This window comes from Uloborus diversus, chromosome 7 (genome assembly GCF_026930045.1).
Source record: "Uloborus diversus isolate 005 chromosome 7, Udiv.v.3.1, whole genome shotgun sequence".
NCBI classification, from domain to species: domain Eukaryota; kingdom Metazoa; phylum Arthropoda; class Arachnida; order Araneae; family Uloboridae; genus Uloborus; species Uloborus diversus.
This window is the reverse complement of record NC_072737.1, coordinates 2,372,711-2,391,480: the sequence shown is the minus strand read 5'-3', so window position 1 is coordinate 2,391,480 and position 18,770 is coordinate 2,372,711. Positions and strand designations below refer to the sequence as shown.

Below are 18,770 nucleotides of genomic sequence, written 5' to 3'. Positions count from 1 at the left end.
GTCGTTTCCCCTGTCATTAAAGTCTCTTCGGCTGATCTTAGCCTTTTCTGCTCGTCTCTGACCAAATCTTAAATTAACTCTCCAGATTGTGAGCAAGGCTACAAACTTGTTTTGAAGGAGCATTATTTTTTGATGTATTGTACATCGTTTCTTATTCGTGAATTGAAATTTTTTTTTCATTTTTGAACTTTAGTCCCTAATATGCGTACACATTGCTCAAATGTCGTAAATGTCTATTATTTTTATGTTTACGTGTTTTGATTTGTTGTAAGTTTTCTAAACTTGTTGCTTGTGTATTCGGGTCATTCACCCAAAATTCATTCATTTTGAAGTCTTCATGTGTACCTTAAAAGGCTTCTTGGCGATCCATTGCCCATCAGACCACCATGTGGTCAATACAGGAGTACAATCAAGATTTGAAACTGAAGCTATTTGGGATAGCTAAAGCTTGTCTTTACTAATAATAAAGCTGAAAGTCTCTCTGTCCGGAGGATGTCTGGATGTCTGTGACGCGCATAGCGCCTAGATCGTTCGGCCAATTTTCATGAAATTTGGCACAAAGTTAGTTTGTAGCATGGGGGCGTTTTAGCATGGGGGTGCACCTCGAAACGATGTTTCGAAAATTCGATGTGGTTCTTTTTCTATTCCAATTTTAAGGAAAAAAATATCATAAGATGGACGAGTAAATTACGAAATGATCATAACGTGGAACCGTAACATGGGCACAAGCCAATTGGCGAGATACGAAACGATCATAACGTGGAACCGTAAGATGGGTACAAGCCAAGTGGTGAGAAAATTCACCATACATTATTTGTAAATATACAGGCGAACCAAAAGACCTTTTGATTTTTCTATTACGTGCAAAGCCGTACGGGTACCACTAGTTATTAAATAAAAGCATTGATAAATTTGTATGCAAAATTCAGTAATACATACTACACAACTTTATTTTGAACGTGTTTTTATTACAACACATGAAATCAAAGAACTAAATACAAATAAACTAGGTAAACAAAATTCTAGTAAACAAAAAGCTAGTGGCACAGTGGCGTGGGCGTACCTAGGCAATGGTTTGGGGGGGGGGGAGGGGGGATACACCTGTCGTCATCACAAAGTAAGGAAACAGGTGGGGGAGGTATGAATTAGGAACACCATTTTGTTCACACGGGTTCAAACTTGAAAATCCGCTCTTCCGAAATCTGGAAATTTCTAAAAACCGGGCGTGCTTTTAAAGGTTTCCTTTCAAATCAAAGGTAGAGAAAAGTTCAAATGCATGAAAACAAAATGCTGTGAACGAATTTAGGAAATTTTTAGTAGGGTTGTTTTCAATGGTATTTTCTGTTTTGGTAGAAGCTCTCTTTCTTAGTAGGTCATTGTGATTTTTAGGGAGGAGGTGTGCCATTGCTCTTGGGGCGGGTGGGGGGGGGGGGGGGCTCCCAGAGCTTCTTCCCTGCAATTTTTCAAAATAGAAGTTCCAACAAAAGCTATTTTAGAAGACCTTCAATGATGTTGGTTGTTAAACCAACGTAGTTTAAACCATGGTTTAAACCAATTGGTATTTTTTTAAAAACCATGCGGTTTTTTTAAAAAATGGTTTTTTTAAAAAAAAGCCAAAAAAAAAAATCCATTTTACAGGTTTACATTGATTTCCCCACACATACTGAAAAATGTAAAATTCCATTTATGCTAAGTTCCTAGCTAAGTTGCAAAGATAAATACTAAAATTGCAAAGTTGCTTCTTCAAAATGTATTACAAGCTTTAATCGAAAAAATATATTAATATATTTTTTATTTATAAATATTGATATATTAATATATATTTTGAAAAAAAAAAACCGTTTTTTTTACCAACCCTGGTTAGGGTTTTGGAGTTCTCCTATTTTTCTGAAACTAACTCTAGAAGCGTAGTGAGCCTAGATGACCTTAGTGACGTTAGGGGGAGTGGAATTTCGCGAGCTCTCCCTTCGTAAGTTTTTCATCTCCAAAGCACGATTGTGGAGTTTTTGCTACCGTTATGGAAAAGGATGGTGTTTATATGGACTTCCCAGCATTTGTTTGAAACAAAAGTTCCAACAAACGATCTTAGATTATGTAATGGGGAAGGGGATCTTGAGGAACCCAATTCCAGAGGATTTGTTGACTTTAGGGGTAGGAGGGTTTCAAGGACTCTCTCAATCGAAATTTTTCCAAATTGAAGTCTTTAAAACGCGATTGTCGGCCATTTTTTGGTAACATTATGGGACGAGATGGTGTTCAGGGACTTAACAGAATTTTTTTAACATTCATTTCCCAAAATAATATTTTAGACGATCTTTTATAGTTTTTGTAAGCAGAGATGGAGGGTGTGTGAAGGGAATTTTTTAACTTATTGTTCAGGGCAAAATCGCACTTTTCTTTTAAAGGAAAAAAAGAGTTGTGATTTTTTCCACCTGGTGTACAATTTTTTTCAGGCAAACGTTTTAAAAATGGGGGGGGGGGCATTTACCCCCCCCCCGCGTGTTGGTACGCCAGTGGATTGGCATAATATCAGTCGCTCTCACAACATCAAAAAGAGGATAACAGCTTTCCTCGTGACAATTTTTGCGCAACATACTGTGAAAAAGTTTGCATCAGGTCACTTTTAATGTTTTTCCTTGCTCGATATTTGACTTAGTGCTGGTTAATGCTGCAAGTACTGAATCACAGAGCTATGTGAACAAAAACTGCACTAAAACACTTCAAAAACGGCGCTAATGCCATATATATTTTCATGTGACTTCAAAATGGAATAAATTATAGTTACTTTTACCTTTTACCTTTATTTTTGGAATATATTCACGCTTCCCTGTGGAAATACTTTTTCGCTGCCCAGGTTCAGAACCTCTTCTATAATCATATGAAGCCGGGGACCTTAAGCTAGGCTTCATGAGCCTAATGGTAAATCAGACCATTATGTACACAAAATGTTGATTTTGATGGTGTTACTGCATTTTGTCGAAATTTCAATCAAGTCAGCTGTTGTTCCGGGTTTCTTGGTTGGATGGCGTTGGAAAGTCACTCCACATCTCCCACCAAAACCGAGAAGGTCTTGTTACCATTCGGGGGAGAAGTGGAGGTGTTGTCTTCAGTTGTTCTATAGTTGGGGCAAACCTAACCTGGTAGCATTGTGAAGGCTACAGATATCCTGATCACAGCATTACAGCGCTGCCAAGTTTGGTTTGCCCCAACTGTAGGATATTTCATTTACCAACTGCGTTGTTTTTGTTCCGTCGAAATCATTTTTAATAAACGAGAAAAATGGTTCAACCTCTTGAAGGTTTGAGAGGCCGTGATTTTTTTCATTCCGCCAAAAATAACGGTTTTCATTTCAGTTCCGAATAGAATTTTTTATTTTATATGTAAATTCTTAACTGTACTAAAAATATAATTATATGCTAAATGTAGCAACATACATGTAATAATGATAATTATATGTTTGAAATTAAATTAGACATTATTGATGTGTTGATACTGTTATCCAGGCTTGCCAGATTTCTAAAATGTTCAAGCGGGACACCGGAGTACGACCCCCCCTCTTTCCCTCGTTGCGAATATTTAAAAGGGAACAGATTTCTGGCTGGTTTTTAGCGTGGGTTAGAGGGTAGATCATTCTCAATGCTGTGAATAAATGGTTACTAATAATGGAGTAAACCAGGGGGTAATAATGATGGCGCAAGCAGATAAATTTAAGCATTTTATTACTTACATACTTCAGTAAAAAGAAATAGTACTTTGAATGAGGAATAAATACTGGAACAATATTTACATGTATTTTTCATTCGCTGGGACTCTTTTTTTTTTTTTTTTAGGAAATCGTTTTTAATTGCAAAAATTCTCACAAGCTGATCCAATATTAATTTTACAAGTCTATGTTTCAATTGACAAAGTAAGTATCCTAAATAATTCTTCACAGTTAGTTATTTTTAGACTTTTTTTGGTCATATGTAATCAAATTTATTTTTTACCGGGACGGGAAGTAAACAGGCCGGGACACCGGGATTTTGCTTGAAAACTGGGACATCTGGCAAGCCTACGTGTTATCAATATTGATGACATGACAGTAACAAAATGACAGAAGATAAATCGAACTGAAATTCTTTTCGGTTCAGTTTCGGTTTCGTTTCGACCAAAACATTTTTTGTTTCGTTTTTCGGATAAGTTCCACTTTGTAGTTTCGAAGTCCTGTGAACAGGGTTCGTACGCTCCTTCAAAACTCCTCCAATACTCCTTCATTTATGAAATTTTTTTGAAGGGCCCTTTAAACTCCTTCATTTTGGCTTTAACTCCTTCAAAACTCCTTCTTTTTTAGAGTTCAAGACTACATAATCTTCCTCTGTAGCAGAAACTTAAAATACTTCAACTGACTTCGTCACGAAGGCGATTATGTCGTGCATTTATTTTTTTCGATTTACAAACTGATCATAGTTAATTCATAAAAGTTGAAGGTGAGAATTTTATTAGAAGACTAAGACATTTCATAAGTGAAGTAAAACATGCTTAAATGGTACTTGGCTATTTTTTCAGGTTTTATGATTATTGTTTTTTCCTTCACCAAACTCTCAGCAGCAAAAGTCAAGTTGTCTAAAAAACTACATAAGTAAATGTACTACATTAACTGATTGCGTTAAAAAAAACAGTTGTTTAGATAATTGCAGCTATGATATTGTAAAAAGGGTCATCCACAAGTGATGTCATGCCTTGAGGGGGAGACGGACTCATGAAATTGTGACAAGGGGAAGAGAGAGATGACAAAAAGTGACATCACAGAGTTATTGTAACACTATGCAGGGGTGATTGTGAGGTCATCAAAAAATACCTGAAAGTTTCAAAGCGAGAACGGGGGGGGGGGGGGATCTTTGGCCCCTATTACTTAAGTGCACCTTTGCCATAGTATTAAATAGTTCTAACCAAAATAATGTGTGTACATTTGATTAAAATCTTAATGGGTTACAAAGTTACTTTTGAGCTGGTGTTATACAAAATTATCTTGACATTTGTCCATCTTAAGGGATAGGTGTCCATCTTAAGGCTCTTGCAGGTATATTTGATGAGTATTATATAATTTTTAAAAAATTGCGGAGGTAGGGAGATAAAAGCATAACAAAAAAAAAACATAATTCCGGTATTTTTGGATATAAAAATACCGGAAATACGTCCGAAAATACCGGAAATTCGGTAAAATACCGGAACACAATCACCCCTGACTATGTTTGTAAAAAATATGACGTGACAAGAGGAGAAGTTTGGGGTGAAGTGTGACACTTTGTGATAAAGGGTGCAGAGGGTCAAATATATTGGAAAAAGTGTGACATCATTTAATGACACTCCGTTAGTACTCCTTCAAAATCTCATTTTACTCCTTCAAAACTCCTTCATTTTATTTCCGAAATTGAGTACGAACCCTGGTGAAGATTCACAGAAAACTCGGTGAAACGTTGAACTTCGAACATTGCTGAGGTTCTCTTCTTCTGTTCCACGCAGGTGACCCGACCCTCGGAGACACCCTATGTGCCTACTCCAAGCAGAGCGTGGTGCGAGTGTCTGTGGCCGCCAAGGGGAGCTATGAAGAGGGGGAGGACGAGGCCCCCCTCAGGGTCAACGGGGAGCTGGTGGAGGAGGGGCAGGCCGAGCGCTGCGCCCACACCACCTTCTGCTACGCCCTCTGGCAGGAGGACTCCGCCAACGCCACTGCCATAGTCGCCCAGGGTGAGTGCTGTTGCAGATCTTGTTATTGAATGTTATTTTTGTGCGATTCATATTCGATCATGCATGTGGTATAGTTGCCAAATCTCCCGATTCGAATGGGGAACTAGTGAGTTTTGATGCCGCCTCCCGAACTCCCTAAGCAAATACAGTCGGACCTTCATATATCGAAGTAGCAAATTGCCGGAAAAAAATTCGATATATAGAAATCTCGTAATATAGAAAATAGAAACGATCCTATTTTATCATAAAAATCTCCTGAAATATTAAAATTAAAACCAATTTTCGTGCATGAAACCCAATTTCTAATTTATACGAGCATCGGATTAAACGAAAGTTAATAACTGAAAAATTAACAGAAATTACATTTTTGTGCCTTCATTCATCTTCATTCTTCGGCAGTTCAACTTGATTCGCAACATGAGGGGATTTTTGTTCTGACAATGTAATCGGGAGAAAAGTAAAAAATCAATCTACTTAACTTGAATGATTTTTACTGAAGCTAAAAAGACTAGGAATGATAATCAACAGACAAAAAGGATAACTTGAAACTGATTTTACAGTGTTAGTGGTTACAACTAAGATTTGAAATAAACTCGAGGGAATTTAAGAACTCCAGATCGAAACAACGACCTATCTACACACCCCTCAAACCCAAATTTCTTATGAGTTTCTTAGCAACCTTTAGCACACATAATTATCTCCCCTAACCTTCATTTTCATGAGACAAACAGTCTAAAGTGGAAAAAAAAAAAAAATCTACGAATGTCTCGAAAAAAATTTCGATATATAGAGATTTTTTCGATATATAGAAACAATTTTTCTATGTAATGAACATTGAAATTTGCTTGGATTTCGATATATAGAAAATTTCGATATGTGGAAGTTCGAAATATGGAGGTTCGACTGTATCTGCTGAATAGGGAAGTTTTCCATTTTATTTTTATATGATAGAGTAACATGTATGAACATCATAGGTGGAAAAAGTTTTGCGATACGATAAGTAGTTTTTTTTTAAATTAATTTTTAAAGTTCAAGCGATTGTGACGTCAAATGGTACAGGAAGTGACGTCATGCGCTCTTCCGATAGGGGAGAAGCTGAAGGACGTGCATATTCGACTTCGAAGACGAAACGTAAAAGGCTTATCTCCTCGCATTTAACTTCTGGCGTTTCTGGAACATTAAACCTCTCATCCTCTCGGAAATATTCGAATACCATCATTGATGTTACTTGAGGAAGATTATTAGATTGTGCTTTAACGAATCCGGCCTTCATAGTGTGTTCAAAAGGATTATTGAATTTCTAAAAAATAAAAATATCAGCGCGCTCAAAATTGTCCGTAGCGAAAACAAGGGATCTTCGGCAGAAGGCTGCCCATTAGCGCCCTGTGACGTAAGCTCGTGACGTTTCAGAAGAGCGCACTTTTGCGCGTGGATTTTTAAAAATTCATTAAAAATCAATCACGGTGTTATAAAATTCGGCGATGGTGAATTTTTTAATTTTGAGGGTCAATTAACAATATCCAATAGTCAAAATATGAACATTTAATAGGTTGCAACTTCCCTATTTTCATCAGGATTTTTCAATGCTTAGAATTTGGGAAAAGATCCGTACGGTAAAGCGATCGCTAAAACGAAACCTTTTCATACACGTGTATGAAAAGTGTATATTTTTGGTCATTTTTGAAACATGTTTACTTCGTTATCCTTCTTTTAAAAACGTTTATTTCCTCAAAAAAGCGGTCAAATGTTCCCGATTTGTCTCTGAATAGCTTAATTTTTTTACCCGCAGCAAGATATGTTTAATGTTACTTATAAGAGAAAAGAAAATTATGCTTTTTTAAAAAATATTTTTCAAACCTAAAAATCTCCCTGTCCGAAATTCGGCACCTATACAGGCTTAATTTAAGAAATCTCTAATTATGTTTTTAAAATCCTTGTTACACTCAATTTTTTGTCGCTGAATTTATTCATACCCCCTCTAAGTCTGCCTAATTTTCATATTTTCAGCTATGGTACACATTCGAACCTATCGATCTCGAACACTTCTAGGGTGAAATTTTTATATTTCTTTACATTTATGACATTAATTCCACATTTTATCCATGCATGTATATCCCAAGTATATTTTTCACTAAACCCCTTTCTCTCGATATTTCAGCCACACTTTCATTAACGGATTTGAGCTACAACGATCGAATCTAATCAACAGCGATCAAAGTCTTCTTTCAAATTGCCAAAATAAAATTTAGAATCTCCCAGTTTTGAGTACAGAAATGAATTTAAAGAGCTGAAATGAGCCAAATTTGATCTTATTCTGAGCATTAAGACAGACGATATTCACAAAAAGAATTATAATTTTTTAGCATGCATTGCAGATTGAGGTCAAATTACATAATTATATTTACAAAACTCACAAAGTTGAGGGAGAAAAAATGACTTGTGTTCAAACACAGTTTCGCAGGAGCTTCCTTGTACCAGCAGCAAATACCGAGGTAGAAATTTCATCTTTGTTGTTCAAACACGTTTGAACAAGAGCTTCCATCAAGGACGTATCTAGAATTTTTTCAAGGGAGGGGCGATTGATTTTTATTGCTTACTTTTTACTATGTAAATAGATTTAAAAATATTGATCACAGAGGTTTTGAACTTCAATTCCGAAACAGTTCCAAGATAGGGTCCCAAACCCAAACTTCCCTTCTCCCAACATCAATGAAACTCGTCTAAATTAGCGTTTTTTGAATTTCATTTTCGAAAAATTACCGGTATAGAATACTTCAAGGGAGGGGCGATTGATTTTTATTGCTTACTTTTTACTATGTAAATAGATTTAAAAATATTGATCACAAAGGTTTTGAACTTCAATTCCGAAACAGTTCCAAGATAGGGTCCCAAACCCAAACTTCCCTTCTCCCAACATCAGTGAAACTCGTCTAAATTAGCGTTTTTTGAACTTCATTTTCGAAAAATTACCGGTAGAGAATACTTCAAGGGAGGGGCGATTGATTTTTATTGCTTACTTTTTACTATGTAAATTGATTTAAAAATATTGATCACAAAGGTTTTGAACTTCAATTCCGAAACAGTTCCAAGATAGGGTCCCAAACCCAAACTTCCCTTCTCCCAACATCAGTGAAACTCGTCTAAATTAGCGTTTTTTGAACTTCATTTTCGAAAAATTACCGGTGGAGAGAGCACCTCAAGGGAGGGGCGATCGCCCCCATCGCCCCTAGCTTGTATCCGTCCCTGGCTTCCACGTACCCGCTGCAAATATCGAGGTAGAACGTTCTGTTATGTTCGGTTGGGTGACGTGCTGTTCCTTTCCAGGTTGCTGGAGTGCCACTGAATTCGACTGCACCGCAGGTTCTTGCGTCTCCAACAAGCCACCGCAGTCTGTGCACAACACCACCACCAAGTTCTGCTGTTGCTTGGGACACAAGTGCAATGTCAACGTCTCGGATGGCTTCGTGCCCTCCGCGGAAGCCACCACCAGCTCCACAGGTCAGTTCTGGTCTTTTCTTCCCCTCTTCCTCTGCGGCCCTCCTGTAGTTTGGTCCTTTGAACTTTGCTCAATTCAACAAGAAGCACAAACTGAGGAAGATTGAACGTGGTTGTTTACAGGGTTGGGTTTTTTTGCCGGCAAAAAGGTATTTTTGCCGGGCCAGTGGAAAAAACCATGGCAAAAATGGAAAAAACGGCAAAAACCTAATTGCAAATAAAATAGCATTATAGTGCTAATTAAGAAATAGTGACAATATAATATAAATAGTGCACTTTAATATTTTAGTTATGTCTCTCCATGTTACTTCTAATTTATAAGGTGAAAAATAAATAAAAAACAAATGTTGGGATAGCAAAACTTAAGATTTTAAATGTTTGCTAAAACAATTTTTTCAGAATGAGCCAATTCCTTCAATACTAAAACAAAGAATGTTTACTTAAGCTTAGTAAATTAATTAAAAAATTGAATTCTGATTATACATATTTATACACATATATTTAATTAATCACTTTTTTTGATCCCACTAAGATTTTTAAGTTATTTAATTAATAACAAAATATTAACTTGAATATAGAAAAATATTAACTTTTCCTCACTAAAGAAATAATGCATTTTTTCTCACTTACTGCGAAAATGGATAGCCAAGAGAAGAATTTAAAAAGAAGAAAAAAAAGCTGATCAATATGTGCATTCTATATTCACTCTACTTTTTAGTGATACTAGCTCACTCTACAGAAAATGGCAAAGCCTTTTATCAAAATCTTTCCATGTTTTTACTTTTATATAAAAGGAAAAAAAACTGTCCGTAAGTTGTTAACACTAATCTATTTTTGCCACTTTGGCAAAAACCTATTTTTGCCGGGCGGTCAAAACCGTGGTTTTTTCCTCCTCCGGCAAAAGCTTCTCAACCCTGGTTGTTTATTTATTTGTCTTCTCTTTCCCAAAGTGTCTGGCTACGTGGAGTCCGCCGCCTACGACACGCGGACCGTAGTGGTTGCGGTGGCGGGGATGTGTTCCCTGGCCCTGATGCTGGTGCTGGCCGTCTGCATCCTGTATCGCCTGTGTCCCGCGACCCGCAAGCCTGGCCCGGACGCCGCCCACCTCATCGAGCCCCCCCTGCCCCCCTCCTCGCCCACCTTCAACATCGACAGCCTCAAGATCGCCGAGAGCGTCGGGAGGGGCAGGTGAGTCGCCTTTTTGCTTTTCTTTCTCGGGGGTTGAATTAAGTAAAGGAGCTCATAGCTGTACGTTGGGGATTTTGTTTTTAATGGAGATCTTGGGACTTTGTTTTGAAATTCTCGGTTTTTTAATGGAGATCTTGGGTTTGTTAAACTTTTGTTTTGAAATTCCCGGGTTTTTAATGGAGATCTTGGGTTTGTTGAGCTTTTGTTTTGAAATTCTCGGGTTTTTAATGGAGATTTTGGGACTTTGTTTTGAAATTCTCGGGTTTTTAATGGAGATTTTGGGACTTTGTTTTGAAATTCTCGGGTTTTTAATGAAGATTTTGGGACTTTGTTTTGAAATTCTCGGGTTTTTAATGGAGATCTTGGGATTTTGTTTTGAAATTCTCGGGTTTTTAATGGAGATCTTGGGATTTTGTTTTGAAATTCTCGGTTTTTAATGGAGATCTTGGGACTTTGTTTTGAAATTCTCGGGTTTTTAATGGAGATCTTGGGACTTTGTTTTGAAATTCTCGGGGTTTTTAATGGAGATCTTGGGTTTGTTGGGCTTTTGTTTTTTTGTGAATTTTTTGGGATTAGTAACTAGAAAGAAGCAAGTCCATGGAAAAGCTGAGATGCAGATCTCAAGTCACATGGTTCAACTACTGCGAATGGAAATGACAGGTTTTGCGTGAAACTAAGAATGAAACCTGATCTCTTCCAATACTTTACTTTAAAAGCGTATCACGTGACTTCGGATTCTTGCGTCAAGAATTGAAGTCCCTTCTCAATAAAGATTTCGCTTGACCACCCGAAAAGCACTACTTTTGCCGTAGCCTGATGGGATGCAAACAGCGTTGCATCTGTGTAGGCTACGCTTTTGCCCATCTATTTCAGTTTTCGCTCTTTCAGTGGCAGCCATCGGCTTTCGCTACGGAGTTGTGCATCTAGTTATGCATCCATTTTTATGTTTCACAGAGGAAAGTTGAACGGAATGGACGAAATAAGGGTGGCAATAAAGAACACGATGCTCGTCCTTTTTATTTCTTTCCCAGCGAAATGCAGTTATTGCTGCAACTTAAAGATTTGTGTTATAAACAATCACACAACAAAAATATATTATTAGTTTTTTTTAATTCAATTAACTTGAAAATATTTTAAGTACTTAAATCAGCAAAAGTACGTACGTCATTCTTTACATTAAAAATAAGCATCAAACTTCAGTCAGCAAAAGATAAATTAAGAATTAAGTTATTTTACTCAAGATATTTGGTAATTTACTGCAACTCAATTGAAATAAATTATTAAGTCTTAAAGTAAATTTTGCAGATGGTAAGTTTCGAGGGATTTTTGCTGCAATGTTGTCTTTTTTTTTTTTTTTTTTGACCTCATATGGTTGAAAAATATTTCCTCTTTTTATAAAACTTGTTAAAAAAATAATAAATAAAACGTTTCATCCGTCAAAAATAGATTCAAACTTTTAAAAAATCTATCTGCAGGTATAAGGTTACCAAGTTAGTTCTTTGCTTACGATGACGCTTGTCACGCGAATGAAAAAAAAAAAAATCTTCGAACCTCTAAATAAAACGTTGATGATTTTGTTAAAATTAACAGTTTGATTCCAATTTTTGAAAATTGTCATATTTCTTTTTTTCACTCTACAGACTTTTGAATACTTACACAAACTTCATATTTTCTCTGGGTTTGAAAGCGATGTTTAATTAACGCAATCGAAGTTTACCCTTAAATGTAGCTTTTTTGCAATAATAGTGTGCTTGTCCTGAAAACAGTTTTACAGTATTCTGTAGTGCTCTTTTGATTTGGTGGAAAGTATGCATAATTAATTCCTTTCCTGACTAACAGTTTTTGATGGTAGGTTTACAATTTTTATGTTTCAGTTGTCCTCTATTGTTTTTTGTGCTTTACAGATAATTTGATTTCGATGATGATGGTAGCTGCATGCATTGCAATCCTCACAACTATAATCCCCCCCCCCTTCAAGTTCGTTTTTTAATCTCAAGTTCTTTAAGTTCAATTTTTCAGATTTTGGTCTGTTTTCTACGTATTTCCTTTTTTTAAAAAATGTTGCAATTTATTATTTGCTCTTAAATCTTATGCTGTGTCATGTTTTTGTTTATTTTTTATTTATTTATTTATTTATTTATTTTTTTTTTTTGAAGTTATTTTTTTTTTTTTGCTCTTTGAATAGTTTTTGTTAACTCATTTTACACTGCTGATAGCCATAAATGAATTAATTAATTCATTATTTTTTTGAATCATGTTTTAAAATGATAGTTCTCAATTTTCTTGACTTTTCGAGTTTTTTAGTTTCAAAAGTTTTTTTATCTTTCTGGGGGAGTCACAAATTCGGGAACCAAAGAATTTCGAATCTCTGAAAAACGGGGTAGTTTTGGAAATCGTGGGGGGGGGGGGGGGTGACACGTGACAGTTCAGGCCATTAAGTTCAATAATTATTTCTATTGAAATTTTGCACCTTTAAATTTAAGAACTAATATATAAAGATGCAAAAGTATAGGCTTTAAGATGAATTTTCTGATCTGGGATTCAACCCAACCCAATTTCTAAAGTTTGAAAATCTTTTATGTTGCGCATATGTATTTGTAAATATTTAAAATAATGTGCTACTAAAAAATCACCAGCTTCAAACAGTTGTAGCAAAATAAAACCTAAATAACTAAAAATAACACTGTTAGTAGATAAAGGGCTGCTACTGATGAATAAAACAGCGACTAAAGCTACTATTTTGAAGCCAATGCAACTACTTTAACCAAAATTTGGGCAAAAACGCTTGTTTTTAAATTAAAAAAAAATGAAAATTCGCTAAAAATATAAGTTTTTTTTTTTTTGACGTTTATTTGAAAAAAAAAAAATCTTTTTTTTTTCAAATAAACGTTTTAAAATGAGAAAAATGTAACGAACATATTCACGATCAGATATATGTGATGTTCATATTTTTGTGCGAAAAGTTTTGTTTTTGCAATTGCAATTTTAGTAAATGGTTAGTTGTGCGATCGCGATTTTTACAAAAGGTTCGCTTTCGCTACTACTATTTTTCTTATTCATAATGAACGGTTAAATTTTTGCTTTTTAATTTTTTGTAGACTTATTACATTCACTTTTTAGAAAGGATGGTATATTTCAAGTGATAGTAAATATCGCAAATGCGACGTTTCTGGCGTTTTTTTTAAAATTTTATTTATTTATTTATTTTGCAGTCAGTCTTTCACTTTTGTGTTTTATTAATAGTCAGACAATGTGACTTTATCGATATCCTGTATAACATTCGGAAGAGCAGAACTTTCTGGATCAGATGGAATTTGTTTCAATTCAAACTGGACCGAATGAGTTTCCAATTGTAAATATCGCAAATGCGACGTTTCTGGCGTTTTTTTTTCAATCAGTCTTTCACTTTTGTGTTTTATTAATCATCAGACAATGTGACTTTTTCGATATCCTGCATAACATTCGGAAGAGCAGAAATTTCTGGATCAGATGGAATTTGTTTCAATTCAAACTGGACGGAATTAGTTTTCAAATTGTAAATATCGCGAATGCGGTATTTCTGGCGATTTTTTTTCAATCAGTCTTTTACTTTTGTATATTATTAATCTATATATATATAAATGAATGTTTGTCTGTATGTCATCCATGAGCTCAAAAACTACCTGGCATATTTGGCTGAAACTTTTACCGTTTGTTATTTTTGGTACAGGGAATGTTTATAGACCTGTTCGAAAAAAATCCGATCGATAGTTCCTTTTTTATTCCAATTTAAGTCACAATCCATTGGATAAATACGAATAAAAAGAAATGAATTCGCGTGAAAGATCTCATTGAGAAGAAGCCATTTTTCTTGAGTTTGAACAAATAAATTCTTTCTTTATTGTTTTATGGCTTTTCATGCAACGGGGGGATTTAAAACTTTTTCTGTTTGATATTTTTAGCGAGTGATTGATCTTGCTAACTGCGTGAGTACAAAAATTTGAGTAGAGTCACTGGATACCTGGACCGATTATTATGAAAATTGCTATATATATGTATTTTTCCACGGAGAAGGTGCATAATATGCTCATTGAAGCCACTCGCCACCAGGTGGCACTGCAGAGTAGCAACTTGTTCAACCCCGTTCAACCGATTGTCATGAAAATCAGTATAATGATGTATTTTTTTGTTGGCGTAGCAACGCGCGTCGGGTACAGCTAGTACTTAATGTGACTTTTCGGACATCCCGTATATCATTCGAAAGAGCAAAACTTGCTGCATCTGATGAAATTTGTTTCAATTCACTTAATAATTGCGGCGCTAGTTATTTTTGTCTTGTACGTGAGTTATGTGTATTTTTATGTGTGTGTACCACCTTTCTCTGTCCCCAGGTATGGTCACGTGTTCCGGGGAACCCTGTACAACCGCTCTGTGGCAGTCAAGATCTTCGCTGCCCAGCATCGCCACAACTACCTGAACGAGAGATACATCTACTGTCTTCCTTTCATGGATCATCCGTGCCTTCCCAAGCTCATCGGTGAGACCCCCCCCCCTCTTTCTTTGTGCTGTCATGTCCAGGGTTGGCAAAAACCCGGGGTTTTTTAAAAAAGCCCATGGGTTTTTTTCAGGGTTGGCAAGGTTTTGGACACTATGGTAAAAACCACGGTAAAAACCCTGGTTTTTTTAAAAAAGCCCATGGGTTTTTTGGGGTTTTTTCAGGGTTGGCAAGGTTTTGGACACTACGGTAAAAACCCTGGTTTTTTAAAAAAAGCCCATGGGTTTTTTGGGGTTTTTTCAGGGTTGGCAAGGTTTAGGACACTATGGTAAAAACCACGGTAAAAACCCTGGTTTTTTTAAAAAAGCCCATGGGTTTTTTGGGATTTTTTCAGGGTTGGCAAGGTTTAGGACACTATGGTAAAAACCACGGTAAAAACCCTGGTTTTTTTAAAAAAGCCCATGGGTTTTTTGGGATTTTTTCAGGGTTGGCAAGGTTTAGGACACTATGGTAAAAACCACGGTAAAAACCCTGGTTTTTTTAAAAAAGCCCATGGGTTTTTTGGGATTTTTTCAGGGTTGGCAAGGTTTAGGACACTATGGTAAAAACCACGGTAAAAACCCTGGTTTTTTTAAAAAAGCCCATGGGTTTTTTGGGATTTTTTCAGGGTTGGCAAGGTTTAGGACACTATGGTAAAAACCACGGTAAAAACCCAAGTTTTTTTAAAAAAAGCCCATGGGTTTTTTGGGGTTTTTTCAGGGTTGGCAAGGTTTTGGACACTATGGTAAAAACCACGGTAAAAATCCTGGTTTTTTTTAAAAAAGCCCATGGGTTTTTTGGGATTTTTTCAGGGTTGGCAAGGTTTAGGACACTATGGTAAAAACCACGGTAAAAACCCTGGTTTTTTTAAAAAGCCCATGGGTTTTTTGGGGTTTTTTCAGGGTTGGCAAGGTTTAGGACACTATGGTAAAAACCACGGTAAAAACCCTGGTTTTTTTTAAAAAAGCCCATGGGTTTTTTGGGTTTTTTTCAGGGTTGGCAAGGTTTTGGACACTGCGGTAAAAACCCTGGTTTTTACCGTCCTGTCCAAAACCCTTGTGTCCAAAACTGTCCGAAAGTGTCCAAAACTATATTTTTAGAAAAATTGTATTTTGTGAGAAAACATCAAAAACAGAATAAAATGCATCAAAGTAATTTTATATTGAACATTTATTCAATGGAGAACATTCAACTTTTTTATGCAGCTGATTTTAATCTAGTCACATAGAAGTTGAATTCTTGATTAAAATTTCAATTTGTATGCATTACTTTAATATTATTATTATTATTATTTTGATAATAGTAACCAAATTTCCCTATGTTCATACTTGTGTGCAAATGAAAGCAGAGTGGGCAAGGCTTTTACCATTCTATTCAAAACCCTCGAGTCTGAAATTGTCTAAAACTATCTTTTGAGAAACTGTATTTTGTAGAAAACAATGAAAAACAGAACAAAATGTGTAAAAATTATTATTTTTGGCTATTTAATATTTATTCAATGTGAACATTCAAGTATAAATATATATGTAATGTATTTATGCAGCGGATTTTAATCTAGTTACGTAGAAATTAAATTCTTCATTAAAAATTTCATTTTGTATGCAGATATGTTCAAAATATAGTGCAATAATTCACTTAAATGCAATAAATTACAATTGTTTGTAGTTACGATGTACTGTATTAAAAATATGAACTAAAAAAAGAATAGCACAAGTTTTATAATATAAGTGTTTAATCGTCGATTTCTTGTTCTGTAATCTATGGTTTAAAAAACAATTTTCGTTAAAACATCATGTAAAATTTATTTTCAAAAAACCATTTAAAAAATAAAGCTTTTTTTTGGCAGCTAAATATTGCACATTTAATAACATTCCTTTGAGTTATAAATGGGACTGAAATTAGTTGTCTTGGTAGTGTTTTGAATTTCCTCTCATAACTCTACCAACTGTTACATATAAGGAAGTTTTTATGTAATAGCTATTGGCAATTTTTTAAAGTAAAATACTTTTTAATTAACATTTGAGAAAAAATATTACCAAATACTCATTAATTAAACCTCATTAATATCTATATTTATGCATTATGACTGTTGCAGTAAATACGAATTGATTAGATAACACATTTAGCTTCAGCACAGTTTTGGACAGTTTCGGACAGTTTTGGACGGTAAAAACCACCTGTCCTGCCCTAAACCAGTTTTGGACAGTCCAAAACCCAACCCTGGTTTTTTTAAATAAAACCCAAAAAAAAACAACTAAAACTGGGTGTTTTAAAAGAAATGTGGGGTTTTTTTGTCTTTTTTTAGGGAAAATGTGGGGAGTAGCATATTGTAGCGTAACTATATATGGACAAAGCACAAAATTTGTCTTGGGGCAAAAAAAAAGCTCTAAAATTCAGCTTTTTCTGAAGAAAAGTATAAAAGACGACGAAACCCAAGAATGGTGAAGTTTCTGATTTTTTTAGTTTCTTTGATTATCAACAGTTAAGGCAAAGTTACTTCTCGAGTGTTAAAATCTATTGTTTGTTTGTAATTACTACATTTTTGTTTTCATTTTACTTTATTGTATTTCATTTTGTTATGCAAAACTACTGTAGAACCTCAAGTAGTTTAAATTCCTTTTTACTGAATTCCAGCTTAATCAAGACATTTCTTTGAATTTTATGTTGCCTGTTTTTCTGGTTCTGTGTACAGAGTAAGAAATATTAAACTTTTTCGTAAGATAATGAAAATACTGTACATCCTGTTCTGTTTTCTGTCTGACCGTTCGTAAAACCTGTTAATTTCTAAAAAATATACCTTGTTTAGTTGAGATTTGTGACGTGTTGGTTTGCAGAAAATAATTCACATGAAGGCCTTTTAGCTAGAGTAGTCTAATCTGTACAGTTTACAAATATTAAGAAAATCAGACGTGACAGGACTTAGTCAAGATGATTTGAGTTATTTATTGAGACCAGTTAAAAAGTTAAATATATTTATTTAAAATCTTTGAAGTATTTTTTTAATGCTGTTAAAAGTGAAGAAATACTATTAAAGTTCAAAATTCATTTTTTATGTCCATTGTCTGTGATGAAGAACAAATAAAAAAGAAGTTTAAATTGTGAAAGTATTTAAGTTAATTATTTTTTTAAAAAACTTCTCAGAAAATTTCAAAAAACCCAAAAGTGGGCAAAATAATGGTTTTTTTTTAAATGGTTTTTTTCAAAAAAAAAAAACATTGGGTTCAACCCAATCGGGTCCAACCCTGGTCATGTCTGTGTAAAGTGTCCTGACTGTGTGCGTGTCTGTCTGTTTTCAGGTGCAGACGAGAGGACCAATGGCGAGGACAGGCTGGAGTTCCTCCTGGTTTTGTCGTATGCCCCCCAGGGCTGTCTTCAGGAGTACCTCATGCACCACACCATAGACTGGCACCGCTTCTGCCGAATGGCGCAGAGTATAACGCAAGGACTGGCGCATCTGCACATGGAGATCAGGAAGGACGGTAAGCGCCATCTCTTGAGCAAACGCTGAACTAGCTTTTCCTTTTGCAGTGTGGTACTGAATAGTCGAACTAAGCGTGACGATTCCATGTTGAAATGCATTAAAATCACGTGACAACAATCTACAGGGGTCGAAGTGGTCCTATATATCCAGGGGTGATTGTGTTTTGGTATTTTACCGAATTTCCGGTATTTTCAGACATATTTCCGGTATTTACATGTCCAAAAATACCGGAATTATGTTTTTTTCATTATGCTTTTATCTCCCTACCTCTGCAATTTTTTGTAAAAATTATATAATACTCATCAAATGTACCTGCAAGAGCCTTAAGATGGACAAATGTCAAGATAATTTGCATAACACCAGCTC

General features: G+C 35.3%; 1 protein-coding gene across 1 annotated transcript in view; it reads left to right on the top strand.

The window, feature by feature from the left end:
* LOC129225536 (bone morphogenetic protein receptor type-2-like) overlaps positions 1-18,770 on the top strand; it is a 74,163-nt gene that overhangs the window by 31,939 nt on the left and 23,454 nt on the right. The window contains exons 2-6 of the mRNA XM_054859974.1: positions 5,503-5,727; positions 9,052-9,225; positions 10,173-10,410; positions 14,781-14,926; positions 18,220-18,402. Coding sequence (XP_054715949.1) covers positions 5,503-5,727; positions 9,052-9,225; positions 10,173-10,410; positions 14,781-14,926; positions 18,220-18,402 — 966 coding nt within the window. The remainder of the gene's footprint in view (positions 1-5,502; positions 5,728-9,051; positions 9,226-10,172; positions 10,411-14,780; positions 14,927-18,219; positions 18,403-18,770) is intronic.